Source organism: Mya arenaria, chromosome 14 (assembly GCF_026914265.1).
Source record: "Mya arenaria isolate MELC-2E11 chromosome 14, ASM2691426v1".
In the NCBI taxonomy this organism is placed as follows: domain Eukaryota; kingdom Metazoa; phylum Mollusca; class Bivalvia; order Myida; family Myidae; genus Mya; species Mya arenaria.
The window spans coordinates 53,139,822-53,157,909 of record NC_069135.1 but is presented as its reverse complement, the minus strand read 5'-3'; the positions used below and the strand labels follow the sequence as shown (position 1 = coordinate 53,157,909).

The 18,088-nt window shown below is 34.6% G+C and overlaps 1 protein-coding gene across 2 annotated transcripts; it reads left to right on the top strand.

Moving 5' to 3' along the window:
* The first annotated feature begins 1,066 nt into the window (after positions 1-1,066).
* On the top strand, positions 1,067-16,737 carry LOC128218389 (uncharacterized). Of its 2 annotated transcripts, XM_052926048.1 has the most exons (8): positions 1,067-1,188; positions 5,835-5,875; positions 6,679-6,779; positions 7,761-7,875; positions 13,231-13,330; positions 13,895-13,972; positions 15,221-15,374; positions 16,098-16,736. In XM_052926048.1, the coding sequence occupies exons 2-8, from the start codon at positions 5,869-5,871 to the stop codon at positions 16,236-16,238; spliced, it is 696 nt and encodes a 231-aa protein (XP_052782008.1). In that variant the 5' UTR covers positions 1,067-1,188; positions 5,835-5,868; the 3' UTR covers positions 16,239-16,736. The 2 variants fall into 2 exon arrangements, with proteins under 2 accessions (XP_052782008.1, XP_052782009.1); XM_052926049.1 differs by lacking the exon at positions 1,067-1,188 and having other exon boundaries at positions 5,692-5,875; positions 16,098-16,737.
* The last annotated feature ends 1,351 nt before the right edge of the window (positions 16,738-18,088 follow it).

Here is an 18,088-nt window from a genome sequence, read left to right as displayed (position 1 = left end):
AAATAATCCCTAAAAATCTGATATGATGCCAAAATAGATTCTTTTTTTTCCCTTACATCTAAAAAAATGGGGTTGGTAAGCATAATTTTTTGAGAACCAGGAATCTGTACCAATCTCCAGAATCTATATCAGGGTATATCACTATTGTAGAAATAATAATAATAATAATAATAATAATAATAATAATAATAATAATAATAATAATAGTAACAATAATAATAATAATAATAATAATAATAATAATAATAATAATAATAATAATAAATGGTCAAAATTATACATGTTGACTCAAATGAATTCATTTTTTAGGATCTTACAATCCGCATGTCGAATCGCAAATAAAGTGACGGACCGATAGGAAAATATAAGGTCGGTCTTGTAAACGGAACCAATATTATTTTTTTACGCCAAAACTCAATTGGGGAATTATTTTTTGAAGCTGCACTCTCACATATATACCGTTTTTCCAACTTATTCATTTTTTGTCTTGGAATTAGAAAAAGTTTGCGTCAATAACTGCTTACCAGTGATGAAAGACTGCTCCTTAAAGATCAGATCGCAGATTTTTATACTTATGTTCATAAATGGATGTTTGATGATTTTTTTTAAAACCGTTAGTAGCAGTTTTAGCCATAAAACATTAACTTTCGAACGGAATTAGGAAAATCTACGATCTGATTTTTTTGTCACCAATCTTATATCATTGGTTTGCAGATATTTACGCAAAGATTTGCTCTTTCCAAGACAAAAAAATAAAAATAGTTGTAAAAATGGTAAATCTGTGAGAGTATAGCTTTAGTTGGGGGATTATTTTTTAAATCAATCCCTCCTTCTTACCGCTGTTGAGCGGTGTTTGTTTTTTGATTCCATAATGAAACACATTCAAATCAATCTTCTTTTCAAAGTATAGTTCATTTTTGTAATACGACACCATGATTGATAACTCCATAACTACTTAATTAACATATTAGTCTCATAAAATGTGACTTTTTTGAGTGGTGTTATTAAAAAGATTACCTGTGTTCCGTTATTGGCGATAACTAATCGGAAAAGATTTTTACAAAATGTCATAACTTGATCCTTCCTAAAATTGTTCAAATGAAACTTTGACAATCTCAGATCAGGTCACTTAAAATCAAAGATTTTAGTTTGATAATCAGAACGACAAATCGGATAACTTATCTTTCTGTAAGTGTATTAATCATTTCCGATCATTTTCCATGTGTAATATACGCACTTTTAGGCTTTTAATGCAGTATTATTCGTCATTTTAATACGTAATGATAACATAATTTTTCACTTCAAATCGATAGAAATTTATTTCAAAATCAGTAACAATTGTATAGTTCGTGTATTTATCATTGCTGGTTATTTCTCATGTGTAATATACATGTATGTAATTTTAAGCATTTAATGCAGTTTTATACGTCATTTTTAGACGTACTGATGATAAAAAAATTCAAAATCGGTTAGTATCTTATGGTTGGTGTATTTATCATTTCTAGTTATTTTATATGTGTAATAAACATGTATGTACTTTTTAATATATGTTATATATTTATATATATAATTAATATAATATATATTTTCACCTCAAATTGACAAAGATAGATTACAAAATCGGCTCTTATCTTATAGTTTGTGTATTAATAATTTCTGGCCATTTTCATGTGTAATATACATGTATGTACTTTCAAGCATTTAACGCAGTTTTATACGTCATCTTCACACGTACTAAGTGTACTTAAAACGACAGAAATGGGGCACAAAAATTAATCAGTGCCGTTATCAAAAGTACAGTCAACAAGAGCGTCAATTTCAGGCTTATGGGGATAAATACAATTAATCTTTCGAATTCCTAAAGACAATAACTACTCCCTAATGGTCCCTCTGTGGGACTGAAATTCAACTTTCATTCTAGGATCAGTCAACGATTTAACTTGGTTGTAAGGGGCTGAAATTCAACTTTCATTCTAGGATCGGTCAAAGATTTAACTTGGTTATGCGGGATTGCAATTCACTTTTAATTCTAGAATAAGCCAACGATTTAACTTGGTTATGTGGGACTGAAATTCTACTTTAATTCTAAAATCAGTCAACGATTTAACTTGGTTATGTGGGACTGAAATTCTACTTTTATTCTAGGATCAGTCAACGATTTAACTTGATTTTGTTGGACTGAAATTCTACTTTCATTCTAAAATCAGTCAACGATTTAACTTGGTTATGTGGGACTGAAATTCAACTTTAATTCTAGGATCAGTCAACGATTTAACTTGGTTTTGTTGGACTGAAATTCTATTTTAATTCTAGGATCAGTCAACGATTTAACTTGGTTATGTGGGACTGAAATTCTACTTTAATTCTAGGATCAGTCAACGATTTAACTTGGTTTTGTTGGACTGAAATTCTACTTTCATTCTAAAATCAGTCGACGATTTAACTTGGTTATGCGGGACTGAAATTCTACTTTAATTCTAGGATCAGTCAACGATTTAACTTGGTTATGTGGGACTGAAATTCTACTTTAATTCTAGGATCAGTCAACGATTTAACTTGGTTATGCGGGTCTGAAATTCTACTTTAATTCTAAAATCAGTCAACGATTTAACTTGGTTTTGTGGGACTGAAATTCTACTTTAATTCTAGGATCAGTCAACGATTTAACTTGGTTATGTTGGACTGAAATTCTATTTTAATTCTAGGATCAGTCAACGATTTAACTTGGTTATGTTGGATTGAAATTCTACTTTAATTCTAGGATCAGTCAACGATTTAACTTGGTTATGTTGGACTGAAATTCTACTTTAATTCTAGGATCAGTCAACGATTTAACTTGGTTTTGTTGGACTGAAATTCTAAATCAGTCGACGATTTAACTTGGTTATGTGGGACTGAAATTCTACTTTAATTCTAGGATCAGTCAAAGATTTAACTTGGTTTTGTTGGACTGAAATTCTACTTTCATTCTAAAATCAGTCGACGATTTAACTTGGTTATGTGGGACTGGAATTCTACTTTAATTCTAGGATCAGTCAACGATTTAACTTGGTTTTGTTGGACTGAAATTCTACTTTCATTCTTAAATCAGTCGATGATTTAACTTGGTTATGTGGGACTGAAATTCTACTTTAATTATAGGATCAGTCAACGATTTAACTTAGTTTTGTTGGACTGAAATTCTACTTTCATTCTAAAATCAGTCGACGATTTAACTTGGTTATGTGGGACTGGAATTCTACTTTAATTCTATGATCAGTCAACGATTTAACTTGGTTATGTGGGACTGAAATTCAACTTTAATTCTAGGATCAGTCAACGATTTAACTTGGTTATGTGGGACTGAAATTCAACTTTAATTCTAGGATCAGTCAACGATTTTACTTGGTTTTGTTGGACTGAAATTCTACTTTCATTCTAAAATCAGTCGACGATTTAACTTGGTTATGTGGGACTGAAATTCTACTTTAATTCTAGGATCAGTCAACGATTTAACTTGGTTTTGTTGAACTGAAATTCTACTTTCATTCTAAAATCAGTCGACGATTTAACTTGGTTATGTGGGACTGAAATTCTACTTTAATTCTAGGATCAGTCAACGATTTAACTTGGTTATGTGGGACTGAAATTCACTTTTAATTCTAGAATAAGCCAACGAATTAACTTGGTTATGTGGGACTGAAATTTATCTTTGAGTCTAGAATCAGTTTTCAATTTTATTTGGTTAGTTAGGACTAAAATTCAACTTTTAATATGTTCTTGAATAAGGAAACAATATACCCTTGTTATACAGACGTGCAAAAATCACGCAAAGCTCCTGTTAGATTTAACTGTCTTAAAACAGAATGAACTGTTCACATGATGAATTGATACTCGAAGATGTTTTTGCCTTTTCGCTTTTATCCATATTTTATGGCGCTTCATATTTATGTTCCCCCAAATTAAGATTTAGTTTGCACTAATAATTGTAAATCAAACATTAGCCGCCCAAGGTTTCAAGATGTGCTTTATTATGTGTATTGCGTATAGACAGTAATTAAATGTCTGTGGTTTTATAAAATATTGGTAGGAACTGAAGTACATACAGTTTTTTTTCTCCCTGTCTGAGAGAAAAAAATGATTATTACCTCATGGCCAAGCAAAATATATTTTAACAAATGGCGCTTGGAAAAAAACCTTATAACGTAGTTAAACATTTTTGTAGGATTTTTCTATTTTGAGAAATGGGCATAATTTATTTTATACGTTTGTCAAAACTTTTCACAAATAAGTGTACAATTAACATCGCATTTTGACATATTGTCACTCAGTGCGAAGGATGATATTATGTACGATTTGTAGTTGACCATAGTTCAATTGAATTGAATTGAATTTTGAACTGAATTGGCTATTGAATAGAATATGACGCCCAATTTCACAAATGTGGCTATTTAGGAGTCTCAAACACCTCTACGTATTTATACCATATTCCATCAAAGGAATGTCTATATGTTTAGAACAGAACAGGAGATTGATTGTTGACTTGAACATATACAGTTCGTCGTTGTCACAGTTACATAGAAATATTTACACGAAGAAAACGATTGATGAAAAGTCGTATTTGACTGGAAATGCTGAAATAACCATATGACCACACAAATGACCATACATGCATTGCCTCAGAACAGAACTGAACATAGCAGAACAGAACAGAACAATAGAAAACAGATAAAACAGAACAGTAAAGAACGGAATTAAACACTGAAACAGAACATACGGAACAGAGAGAAACGGAACAGAACAGAACAACTCAAACAAAACAGATGCAGCAGAGCAGTAAAAAACAGAACAAAACAATAGAACAAAACAATATAACAAAACAACAGAACAAAACAATAGAACAAAACAATAGAACAAAACAATAAAACAAAACAGAAAACAGAACGAAACAAAAAACACACATAAACGAAAAGAATATACCTTAATATATGGGAACAGAACAGAACGGACAAAACAAGGAAAAAAAACTAGATTAAAAAATGTATTAAATTATTGCAGTCTGAGCTTTTTTAGAAATGTCCTCTTAAATGACTTCTAAAAACAAGTACGCACGTGAGAATTTGAATATAACTTGAAAATGACACTCTTCAATTAAATCCATTAGGGGATCTAGGGGGGACACACCGGCTCCCCCCCCCCGCGCTAAAATTGTCCAAGTTACTTTTGTATCAATGTCGAACAAAAAGGTAATAAAATACGCTCAAAATGCACCATTTCGGACTTGTATTGTTTAAACTATCAGGGGGGCGGGTACCCCGAAAACTGCCTGTCAACATTTTAAACCATATCAACTTCTCTTTCGGTGGAGGTACGTATGACAAATGGTTGCGCCCTCGGTTTGCGCCCCCCTCTAGTGTCAATTCATGGATCCGTCCCTGAATCAATATCTATTAGCACCAATTGATATAAAAGTCTTCATAAATTTCAAGAATAAAACATATATTTAAACAGATTCTAATATTTTATAATTGCAGTTTAATCAGATAATGAGTGCGAAATCAAATATACACAAAATGCACTTGAAAACGTTTTCCAAGGTTTATCAATTGTGGGAATGATAATGTCAATATTCCACTTTAAAGGGCACGCATGAGATTTGATTAAACATTTTTAAAATTATCACGCGATTCATATGTACCCTTATTGTTAACATTGATTTTGCTTCTGTTAATAAGGCTGAAGAGATCAGTTGACGTCCGATTTGATAAGGATATTACGATATAAATGTTGGAAATAGTGCATCAATAGTGGTATAAGTAACTTAAAATATTACTTCATTTGTTTTGGTGTTTCAGTGATTTCTGACAGGAGACAAAAAGGTTTCTCAAAATGGGATGTAAGTTATTTCAACTTTATATAAAATTAAATATCAGTTTTTATTATAATTTAAATCAAATTATTATAACTATTTAAATTTCGTCATTCACTGTTGATCGATTGTTCGTTCATTGATATCTTCCTTCGCTGGTTTTAAATATTTACACCATTGATTCATTAATTAGTATTCCATAATTCATTAACTCATTAATTCATTAACTCATTAATTAATTCATTAATTCATTAACTAATTCTTTCATTCATTCAATAATTAACTGAATGAATGAATTAATTAATTCGTTCGTTCCTTCGTTCGTCGTTCGTTCGTTCGTTCGTTCGTTCGTTCGTTCGTTCGTCCGTCCGTTCATTCATTCATTAATTCATTCATTATTCAAAATGTTATCAATATTCCGCGTATTCTGAATGTGTGTTGTTGTTTTTATTTATTTTATTTATTGACAAATTCATATTTTATGTATTTATTTTAATTAAATGCCATTTATCAATACTTAAATTCATTTGTTTATCTATTCCTTCTTTCGATGAATTAATTAAATCGTTCTTTCGTTCATTCGTTCGTTCTTTCGTTCGCTCGTTCGTTCGTCCATTAATTAATTAATTCATTCATTATTTAGTTTATTTATTATATATATGTACAACGACCGTCAAGTTTTTCAGTAACTTGAATAAGCATAGATAATTAAATAAGTAAAATATAATTGTTGCATAAAAAAAGATGAGTACGTTCTATTAAAACATAATTATTATTATTATACATGAGTATAATTGTATGAACATTATAATAGTTTTCTCCGTTTCTAGCGTGCGGTACGCCGACGTCAATCTCAGGCGGCGTCATCATTACGTCCGAGCCGTATGCGAATGCATCGTACGCCGTCTACCAGTGCAATAGCGGATATGTGGTAAGTTATTAAGGTGTTCCACCCATAACGTCTTCTCTGCATGTACAAAACAACTACAGGTGGATAATGTGTGTTAAAAAGCTTCTCACCGTCAAGGCGACCCGGGTTCGATTACCGGCCTGGGCGCATGTGAGCTTGGTTTGTGGTCACCATGCCGGACAAGTAGGTCTCTTGCGGGTCCAAATTTCTCGAAATTTCTTAATTCCCTTAGAACAGATTCAAAGCTAAGCTTAGCATGTATTTTGGCTATTTGAAACAAGCAATTTGAGCCCGTTAAGTCTAAGAGGTTTCGAGAAATTGGGGCCGGGTACTCCGATTTCCCCCACAACACATAAGACCACACTCGCGTAACATCATGCAAACGGGAGTGTTGATTATAAAGTTATTATAACTTGTAATAAATAAGTTAAAACTGAAAAGAAAATAGCGGGATAGTGCATTGATCTGACTAATTTACTATCCTTTTTACTTAGCAGACCTAGGTTAGTTCATCGAGCATCCGGCTTATGGGCACAAAAGCAAAACAAAGGAATCTGCACTTTCGTTTTATGTGTGGTTGATAATTTTATAAACTTCTATGTTATCAGACATATAAAAAAGATTTACAGCTCTTCAGTAAATTTCCCCCGACGTTTTGTCATTCACAAACACGATGTATGTAAATCATTCATGTCGAAGGAGTAAGGGGGAGTTTAATTCAAATACATAAGGCCATACGCCCATGTATACACAAGCAATAAAACGCGTATGTGATATTTCATAGTCAGTTGTCATACATACAAACATCAAGTTAAATAATCAGAATTAAACAATTATCAGTTCACAATATCATGCTATATATAAAAAAAAAACACAAACACATGTATATACACACACCCACTAATTCTTTTCTTTCATTTTCCATTGGCAAACTAATATCTAAAAGGTCAACGCCTCTTGTTCAACCTTGACCTTTATTTGACCTTCATATTTATTTCTCAGATGTCCGGAGAATCCTACATAGAATGTTTAAACGGCGTATGGGGTACGACTCTTCCATCCTGCACCCTCCAAGACTACAACAACCTGTACAACTATATCACTGAAAACCATGATGGTAAGTTGTCTACAGAACATATAGGCAGGGCCCCAGGCACCAGTTTCTCAGAAAAAAGTGTCCGGCCTGCTATACAAAATCTGTGTTACTGATTATGTAGGAGGATGTCTACCATTTACGAAAAGTGTTGTCGGCCAAAAAATATCTCTTGCGTAAGGCCAAAATCCAAGATGGCCGCCAAGATGGCCGCCAAATTAAAAAAAGACTCTCTTGCATAGAAAATCCATCTCATTAGGAGGTTTTGTAGTTTAGAAGTATTAATTTGTCTATTTTATGATAATTCATTTTCTTATACTTTAAAATTGTCTTTGTTGACTTATTATAAATGGCAGACATTCCTCCTTAACAAAAATTGTTAGAATAGCAGGAGAGTGCAGTACAAATGCTAATTTTTGACATATTTGCAAGTTGGGGCTCTGCCTAATATGTGATTTAGCATTTGATTGATGAATAAAAGATACCATAACAGGGTCAAGTTCAAATGTGTGTTGCACTGTTCAAATGGAACTTATTTTTGTTGTGCTTATCCTGACAAAACAATCATAACTATCAACTTATCAACTATAAAACAATGTGATGTACTTACACCAACGGCAGTAGTCTGTGTAAAATGGCATTAAAACTGTCGCTGTTTCTGATTAAAGCGGCAATGTCATTTCAAGCGTGTGGCGGATCCGTGGTCTAGTGGTTACACGCTTGACTGGCAATCTAAGGATCGCAGGTTCGCCCCCCCCCCCGCAACACTAAACAAATATCAATCGTGGGACGTTAAATGGGGGTCCCGAGTAACTGTGCTTTACACTAGTGCACGTTAAAGAACCAGGGTAGCTTTAACCAGGGTTACATTCTGTCTGTGCACTATGCTCCAAAAACATAAAATGACTAACAATCTTATCGGAGCACTCACCTTATGGGCAAGGCTCGAGTGCGAGTATAAATTATCTTACACACCACCAACTGTGTGCACCTTCACGATACTGCTCTCATAACGGCGATCATTGAAGAGGTAAACGTGTCAAACAAATGCCGCAACCACTGTTCCCAAACCGATTACGTTCTTAGTGCAGCAAACATGTGCCAGTATGTAATAGTTTGTTGTTGTTGATTGATATGGACACAAAAAAAAACTAAAAACTAAAAAAAAACTGAATATTTCGCGCAAAATGTCTATATTATAGTCGACAAGAATGCACAATTCGCTGTACTATCTACACAATAATACAAAATAATGACTAAACGGACTTTTTACGATCGTTTTCGTCGGACGTTCTCTAAACGATTTAATTGGAATCCGTCCAGCAATCCTGTTGGCGGAGATATAAGAGTGAACACTAATACTTTTGCATTTTAAAGACCCGTATTTTCGGGTGTTTGCATATATCTTGTGATGAAAGTAACTTTTGGGATTATTCTTTAAAAAGTGAAGATACAGCTATTACACTTGTCCGCACTTCCATGACCACTGATGTGTTGTTGTTGTTTTTTTAATTTAGTGTAAAAGGGCCCTGATTTGTAACAGAGCATATATACAGGTAAAGGCTGAAACATTGATTTAAGGGGACTAGACACCAGAGATCCCAAAACCGGCAAACACAGTATTTCATCAAAACAAGCCTATAAATGTCAATACCAGCCAGTATGGGGCCGATTCCTTTACGTTATAATCAAAATGAAAATTTGTCTCTGTTTCATCTGAGTTTACCCTTTTAAAAATAGCGCAAAATGGTTTCCCAGTTTATAGTGTGTATACTAAGCATGTGGAAGTCACGTGATTAGTACAGATGCATATACCGAGGCTATTTTTTAAATTTACTGGTACATGTGTATTTACGTGGTAGGCAAACCCAGTAAATTTCGTATTGAAAAATACACATGTGTCGTAAGCGATGTGATACATAAGTACATAAGGTTCAACGCGTAACACAACGATATCAATTTTCTGTAAGTTTTTGACAAGTTTCTGTTGTTTTTTTCTTGCAAATGTATTATCTGGTGTCTAGTCCCTTTAATATGTCAACAGGTGACATATTGTTCTAATTGTTCTAATTCTGACACCTGAAGTAGACCGCGTGTTTTTATTACTGTTTAAAATAAGAAGACCGATTTGATTTATAAGTAGGATAGTTAAGTGTGATTTCATCCTATTGGCATTCATATACTTACAGGGGCGTACCTAGCCATACGCCAGGACGCTCGGGCGTACAAATCAGTGATGAATGTTTGAAGTTATATAGAAAAGTTATGAAAGTGCATGAATCTCTAAAGCATACGGAATAAAAAAAAAAGTCTTATGAGTTGAATTTGCGAACATTTTACTGCTCAAAATTTATTGAAATTTATGCTACATGTTGACATTCATAATGCTGAAAACGGTTATATCATTATTGTATTCTAAAAAAATACACGGGAGGGGATGACGGTCCTGCTCTCACTCCATATTACATTTGGAGAACACCCACAATGACCGTCACATTTTCACGGCCCACTCAATTATATTGGCGTACAAATGAAAATGATCCAGGAACGCCCCTGTATACATTGTAATGTAAATGTAAAACAGGCGAGACCTGAAATCTGACCCATATTGATCTCTGTAACGCCGTATTTTGGTAGCGACGCAGTTTGTTAGAGGTTACTAAAACTAAACATCGGATACCCCGCTTTGCTCTACATTCGAAACAACTCGGCCATTTTCCATCAAAACAACCTCGAATGTATATGAACGGTTTACAATGTCAGAAATCTTAACATTTAACTACGCTACGATTAAGTAGATCGCGTAGTAATTTCAACTTAGCAGTTAAACTTAATGACATTTACTCTTGTGAATTTAGATAATTTATGCAATAGTACACTTCACTGACAGTCAATTTAAAGCTGCACTCTCACAGATTTACCGCTTTGACAACTTTTTTTATTTTTTTGTCTTGGATCGAGCAAATTTTTGCGTAAATACTCGTATCTGCAAACGAATAATATTATAATGTTGACAAAATATGAGTTCTCAGATTTTCATATTTCCGTTCAAAAAAAATATGTTTTATGGCTAAAGGCGTTACTATCGGTTTAAAAAAAGCATAAAACATCAATTTTTGAACATGAAAAATTGCGATCTGTTTTTTTGTCAGCAGTCTTATATGACTGGTTTGCATGCATTTTCGCATGGATTGGTTCGTTCAAAGACAAAAATAAATAAAAAGCAGTCAAAACGTTCAATCTGTGAGAGTGCAGCTTTACTCAGTAATACAAAATGTACTTTAAAACACTACAATTCATTAATACTATTATTTCAAATTTTACGAACTACTTCTACTAATGTACTGGCATACATCAGAGGTTGTTTTTGATAGAAAATGGCCGAGGAGTTCCGAGTGTTTGCTCCATTGAGTACAGAATTGTAAACGGAATCAAGTACCGGGGTTGCCGACGATGCCAAAACTCGGCATGAATTATGATAATGAATACCGCAACTCGTTGCACTCAGCGAATTTTGATATTTCATCAGTAACACTCGGTTGATAAGTTACTTAACACGCTATTTAAAAAAAACAATAGTCATGACAAGCGGTTGATGTAATAAAACCACATTTACTACAACAACAACACCATTCAGCATCAGCTTCGTTCTCAGCAACATAATCATCATCTACATCAGCAGCAGCACCACCACCACCACCACCACCACCAGCACTCTCAGTAGCGCCACCATAGACATAATCACCACAACCACAATTACGTCAAACCAAGGTGACGATGATGATGATGATGATGATGATGATGATGATGATGATGATGATGATGATGATGATGATGATGATGATTACGATGATGATGATGATGATGATGATGATGATGATGATGATGATGATGATGATGATGATGATGATGAGATGATGATGATGATGATGATGATGATGATGATGAATGATGATGATGATAAGATGATGATGATGATGATGATGATGATGATGATGATGATGATGATGATGATGATGAGATGATGATGATGATGATGATGATGATGATGATGATGATGATGATGATGAAAATGATGATTTTGTTTAAAACCACTACCAAACCACGTTACCAAAAAGCTGTATTGTGTATCGTTAGTGTTTTTAAATTGACTTCAATATTAATGAAACAAAAGGCCAAAAACAAAGGCCATATCAAATATTTCGATTATAAATATTTGGTGAACGTACGTCACTCGGTTATTTGGAAATTCGTAATATGCTTTTTCTGAATGGTATTCAAAATTCCGTAATATACCTCGATTTAATAGAAGATTTGAAATGGAACCATTTATTTACTTCCATTATGGAAACCACAGGAATTTGACTCAGTGTTTGGTCATAAATGATATATTAAAGTCATTATATGCGTAATATATAGTATTAGTGACCAGGTCTTTGTCCGAAATTGTTTTTTGTCAGTATTTTGTCATATAATGACTTTAATATATCATTTATGACCAAACACTGAGTCAAATTCCTGTGATGGAAACTTGCATAGGAGTCATAAATAAGTGGATAAATATGTTATTTACAATGCTCAGTAAATGTTACGCACAAGCAATGATTCAGTTATAGATATATCTAAATAATTAAGAAGAGCGAAGAGAGCGAGCCGTTTTTAGTAGTAATATATATATATATATATATATAAGATTCATTAAAATGTGCCGACTGTCTTGGACCAGTTTTTAGCAAGCGAGGGAGCAAATTCATATCTTTATGCCTGTTAGGTCGCAAAAATCCAAGTCTAGGCGATTCATTCTCGTTCAACAGAGTGATGATGCTATGCGTACCAAAGTTTAAATATCATTATCGAACCCCTGATGAATGAGAATGAAGCGATTAAGCGTGGCGTGGATCAAGGCGGATTTCCTTTAGAAATATAGAATATTATCCAAATTCTTTTTTTGACCTGGAAATACTTCAAACCAAATCTACAACAGAAGCTAAATTGATTTCACAAGAAATACTGATACTTTTCACAAAACCTTGGGCAGTATCCATTAAACTTCTTAAGGAACTTGAGTCACTTCCTAATTTTAGTATCTCTTTAGTCTTATGGAGAGGAAACTAAAGAATTTTCCATTGACCTTATTAAAAAAAAACACACTTAAATGTTAAAAAAAGTTTACATTACTTTTATTTGACTATGAACATTTTAAGAAATCGACTTAAGTTAGGAAATGACTTAAGAAATTTTATGAATACGGCCGCTGATTTTCATCCTCGGCACCCCAGCGTATTCATATCCAATATAGGTTACGAATACGCTGGGGTGCCGAGGATGCTGGTTTTCCATTCACGACAAATTAGCGGGTGTATTGTACTTTTTCTTCAGACATTCCCAACTGGTTGTTCTACATGTTCGCCGGGGTGTGCGGACTGGTGATGCTGCTGCTGCTCACGTGTATCCTTGTATGGTGTCTACAGTGCATGGGGTCAGTATTTTAGTTAGAGACTTATTTTAAATCTTTGCCGCAAAGTGTAGCAAGGGCGGTTCAAGGAGATGACGTTAGAGGAGGCGTAACTAAGACGTCTGTTGTGCATTGGGTCTGTAATTGTTTTATAGAATTCAATTTCCGCTCTCTATTCGGCAATCGTGACCACTCGGCCATCTCCGACAAGTTTCGGGGTAGATATATTTGTTTGATAATGGCCGAGGTGTTCCGATTGGCTATTTAATATTGTAGTTGTTCTAATTGGCAATTCGGTAATGTAGATGTTCCACACTTTACACATCAGCATACTCATTTTCTGACCAATGTAAAGACATCTGAAATCATGCTCGAGTTCGTTTCTTTTAAAGAAACCTTTGGTACCAGTGTTTATAAAATAAAGACAAGCTAATTCGAACATTGCCCTCGTGGCCTTTAACCAACAACCACGAGTGCGCGTGTACATGCGCATGCACGTGCGGGTGTTGGGCGTGTTTAAGCGTGTGTATGTAGTTTTGTTGCCGTTAATACAATCATTAAACCAATGACTATTTTACAATGTTTTAGTTGTTACGGGAAGGGCGCAATGTTCGGAGAGATGGAACCCTCGGGATCGCCGTGTTGTTGTTGCAGTCGCCGGAAAAGGTGAGATGCTTGGTAGAGCCCGTACATTTTTACATTAACTAGGTTAAGGTAGAAAAAGTTTGACGTTTAATGATTTGACATCCCCATATCAGATAGTCGGTTGCTGAAAACTGAAAAAGGTGGGACGCAAGGTAGACTTCGTTCATCAAGCGTTATGTTTCAGACATTAATTTGAATCTCACTACTTCACATACACTTCTTATAATGTGTGTTCACATACAATTCTTATCATATGTTTCACATATACTTCTTATAATATGTTTCACATACACTACATATAATATTTTTCACTTACACTACTTACAATGTGTTTCACATACAATTCTTATCATATGTTTCACTAACACTACTTATAATGTGTTTCACATACACTACATATCATATGTTCACATACACTACTTATCAAATGTTTCACATATACTTCTTATCATATGTTTCACATATACTTCTTATCATATGTTTCACTTACGCTTCTTATCATATGTTTCGCATACACTTCTTATCATATTATATTATCATATGTTTTGTACACTACTTACCGTATGTTTTTTATACAGTATTATGAAATGTTTCACATACACTACTTATCATATGGTTCACATACACAACTGATCACTTGTTTCACATACACTTCTTATCAAATGGTTCACATACACAACTGATCACTTGTTTCACATACACTTCTTATCAAATGGTTCACATACACAACTGATCACTTGTTCCACATACACTTCTTATCAAATGGTTCACATACACAACTGATCACTTGTTTCACATACACTTCTTATCAAATGGTTCACATACACAACTGATCACTTGTTTCACATACACTTCTTTTCAAATGGTTCACATACACAACTGATCACTTGTTTCACATACACTTCTTATCAAATGGTTCACATACACAACTGATCACTTGTTTCACATACACTTCTTATCAAATGGTTCACATACACAACTGATCACTTGTTTCACATACACTTCTTATCATATGCTCCACATACACAACTGATCACTTGTTTCACATACACTTCTTATCAAATGGTTCACATACACAACTGATCACTTGTTTCACATACACTTCTTATCAAATGGTTCACATACACAACTGATCACTTGTTTCACATACACTTCTTATCATATGCTCCACATACACTATACTTGTTTCAAATGCTATTCTAATGATATGTTTCACATGACATAATTATTTTATACTCCAAATACGCATGTTCTCCTCTTATATAACAGCTACCAGCCACAGCGGCGCTGCAATACGTTTCCCCGTCGTTTCGAGTATGACGAGGACGGCCGGCGGTACCATGTCGATGATTATGGTTACCGGTGTTACTATCCGCACAAGGGCAAACACTCCAGTAAAGTCGCCGTGGACGTAACCTCCGAGGTACCTATTATGGAATGGTTAAACATGCAAAGTCTAAATGTGTCTCTTTCAATTAATTCTTCTTGGTATCACACGTGTGTGTGGTTGGGTGTGTGTGTGTGGGGGGGGGGGAATTAAACAATTGAGATTTGTTCCATTGAGAGTTATCTTTTTATGAATGAATTGATTGCTACTTCTCTGGAAGTTTCTAACAAGATAAATGAGAATTGTTTCAGCTGTACTTGCTTATATTTAACAATGTGAACACATCGTCAAATATTTTACGTTTGCAACGATTTGTTAATTTGTATCGCCCCAAAAGCGTTTTCAAATAGAAACTGTTCGGAACTTCAAAGATATTCGCCCGTATGGGCTTATATTAAAGCTTAGATACTGGTCCGCCAATGTAAAACCAATGTTATGTTTTTTATTATTTATTTTTTGGGGGTGGGGTGTGGGTGGGTGGGGTATGAGTCCACCTCATTAGTTTTTGTACATTTTGATACGTCCAGCTATACATGCATATCGGTGATAACTGCAGTCGGTTTCGTTTCATATGGGAAGTCGATAGTCAGGCGGACTTGGGTGGACTTAAAGCCAAGATCATTCAATGCATGAACTACTTAAATGTTCCCTTTAATTTACAAGCAGCAGTAAAAGTATCTTGAGGTCACTTTTACTCGAAAATATTCATTTTCGGTATTACTTTGTTCACGCCCGAACTCTTAATGTCTTGTTTTTCAGACGCATTCTTCTCCACGCCAGACGTTTGTTAACGCAGTGAGCGATGTTATGTACGAGAAGCGTGGTGTGCCTGCAAAGGAGGTACAAGCATGGAAACCGCATGCAAATCCGGTCAGAAATATCAACACCAGCACGAAATAGGATGGAAACCATCTTGGGCCGTCGTACGACAACGACATGAACTTTTGATCAAACAACATTCACTTAACTTTTTAAACGAACTGCGACAGGCCTGTCGGGGAGGGGCTAGCCTGAAAATCACACACAAACCATTAGGGTAATCAACATCAGCACGAAATACGATCGTAGACCGTCAGGACCGCCTTAAGCATAATCAACTAAGAACTTTAACTTCAACAAATGTTAAATGGGGTGCTATGCTAAGAACCGCACTAAAATTCCTTTTTAAATATCAACAATAGTCTGGAACTTTTTTAGGTAGTACATAACATAAATGTGATATTTGAGCAATCATGAATGTGATATTTTGCTTTAAACAATCATGCATGTGATATTTTGCTAAAAACAATCATTAACGTGATATTTTGCTTTTAAAAATCGTGAATGTGATATTTTGCTTTAAACAATAAACAATGATGCATGTGATATTTTGCTTAAAACTATGTATGTGATGTTTTGCTTTCAACAACAATGAATGTGATATTTTACTTAACTGAAGCCCATTCACATAAATGAACCTAATGTGTAAATACCATATATGTAGTAGGACGAGGTTTTATCTAGTTTTTATGGAGTATTTACTTTACACATACATGAAATAATTAGCATCAAAATTAGTACCTGTTTAATAACAAATTCTCCACCGATAGGGCCACAGAAAAACTTGACTTCAATTTAATACCCTTAACTGAACATTTTTATTCCACCGAAGGGCGGCATATAGTTATCGGACCGTCTGTTAATCAGACAAACTGTCAATAAGTAAATCCGTCTCTGCGGTTTCCGGTCAATAACTGAAAATAACTTCGGCTCATGAACGTCAAACTTGGTAGGCAGGTTGTACATTTTCAGTAGATGACCCCTTTTGATTTTGAAATATTTAGGTCAGAGGTCAAAGTATCGGTGACCTTGAGCTGAAAAAAAAAACGATTAATGATTGAAGAACGCTTCGGTCCAGGAACGTCAAACTTGGTAAGCTGGTTGGTTATGTAATGTCAACGTCGTGGTGACCTTAAACTTAAATATGTTTTTTTTGTCGACAACTGCAGAATACTTCGGCCCATTAACCTAAAACTTGGTAGACAGGTGGGTAATGAACATCGATTTTGAGGTCAGGATGTCAAAGGGCAATGTAACATTTTGAGGCTAATGTCGAACAAAACTTGATATTGCTGCCATGATAGTGTACCTGATAACGGGAATTCAATCAAACTTCACAGAGCACCTACTTATTTTTTGAATATAACTTTTTAAGTATTTGAACATATATATTAGTATCTGATGGAAACATGTAGAGCAGGATAGTTTACTGATTTAAAATACTAGACGCGTTTCTGAACTAAAAACTAGAAACTTTAGTTAGTATATACTAATTAATTTGAGCTCGAGTGTGAGGGAAACTGTTAGCGTATAGAAGCACTCTCGAGTCCGTTTCCTGGGCAGAAACCAGTACTGTGTCCTTTTTGAGAGGCTATGAGAAAGGTCCCCTTATGGGGATCGAACCCAGGAACTCTTGGATGAGAGGCGGACACCAATACCACAATAACACTTTCACCCCGTATATCTATAGTTGGTAACTCGACTTTCACCCCGTATAACTATAGTTGGTAACTCGACTTTCACCCCGTATAACTATAGTTGGTAACTCGACTTTCACCCCGTATAACTATAGTTGGTAACTCGACTTTCACCCCGTATAACTATAGTTGGTAACTCGACTTTCACCCCGTATAACTATAGTTGGTAACTCGACTTTCACCCCGTATAACTATAGTTGGTAACTCGACTTTCACCTCGTATAACTATAGTTG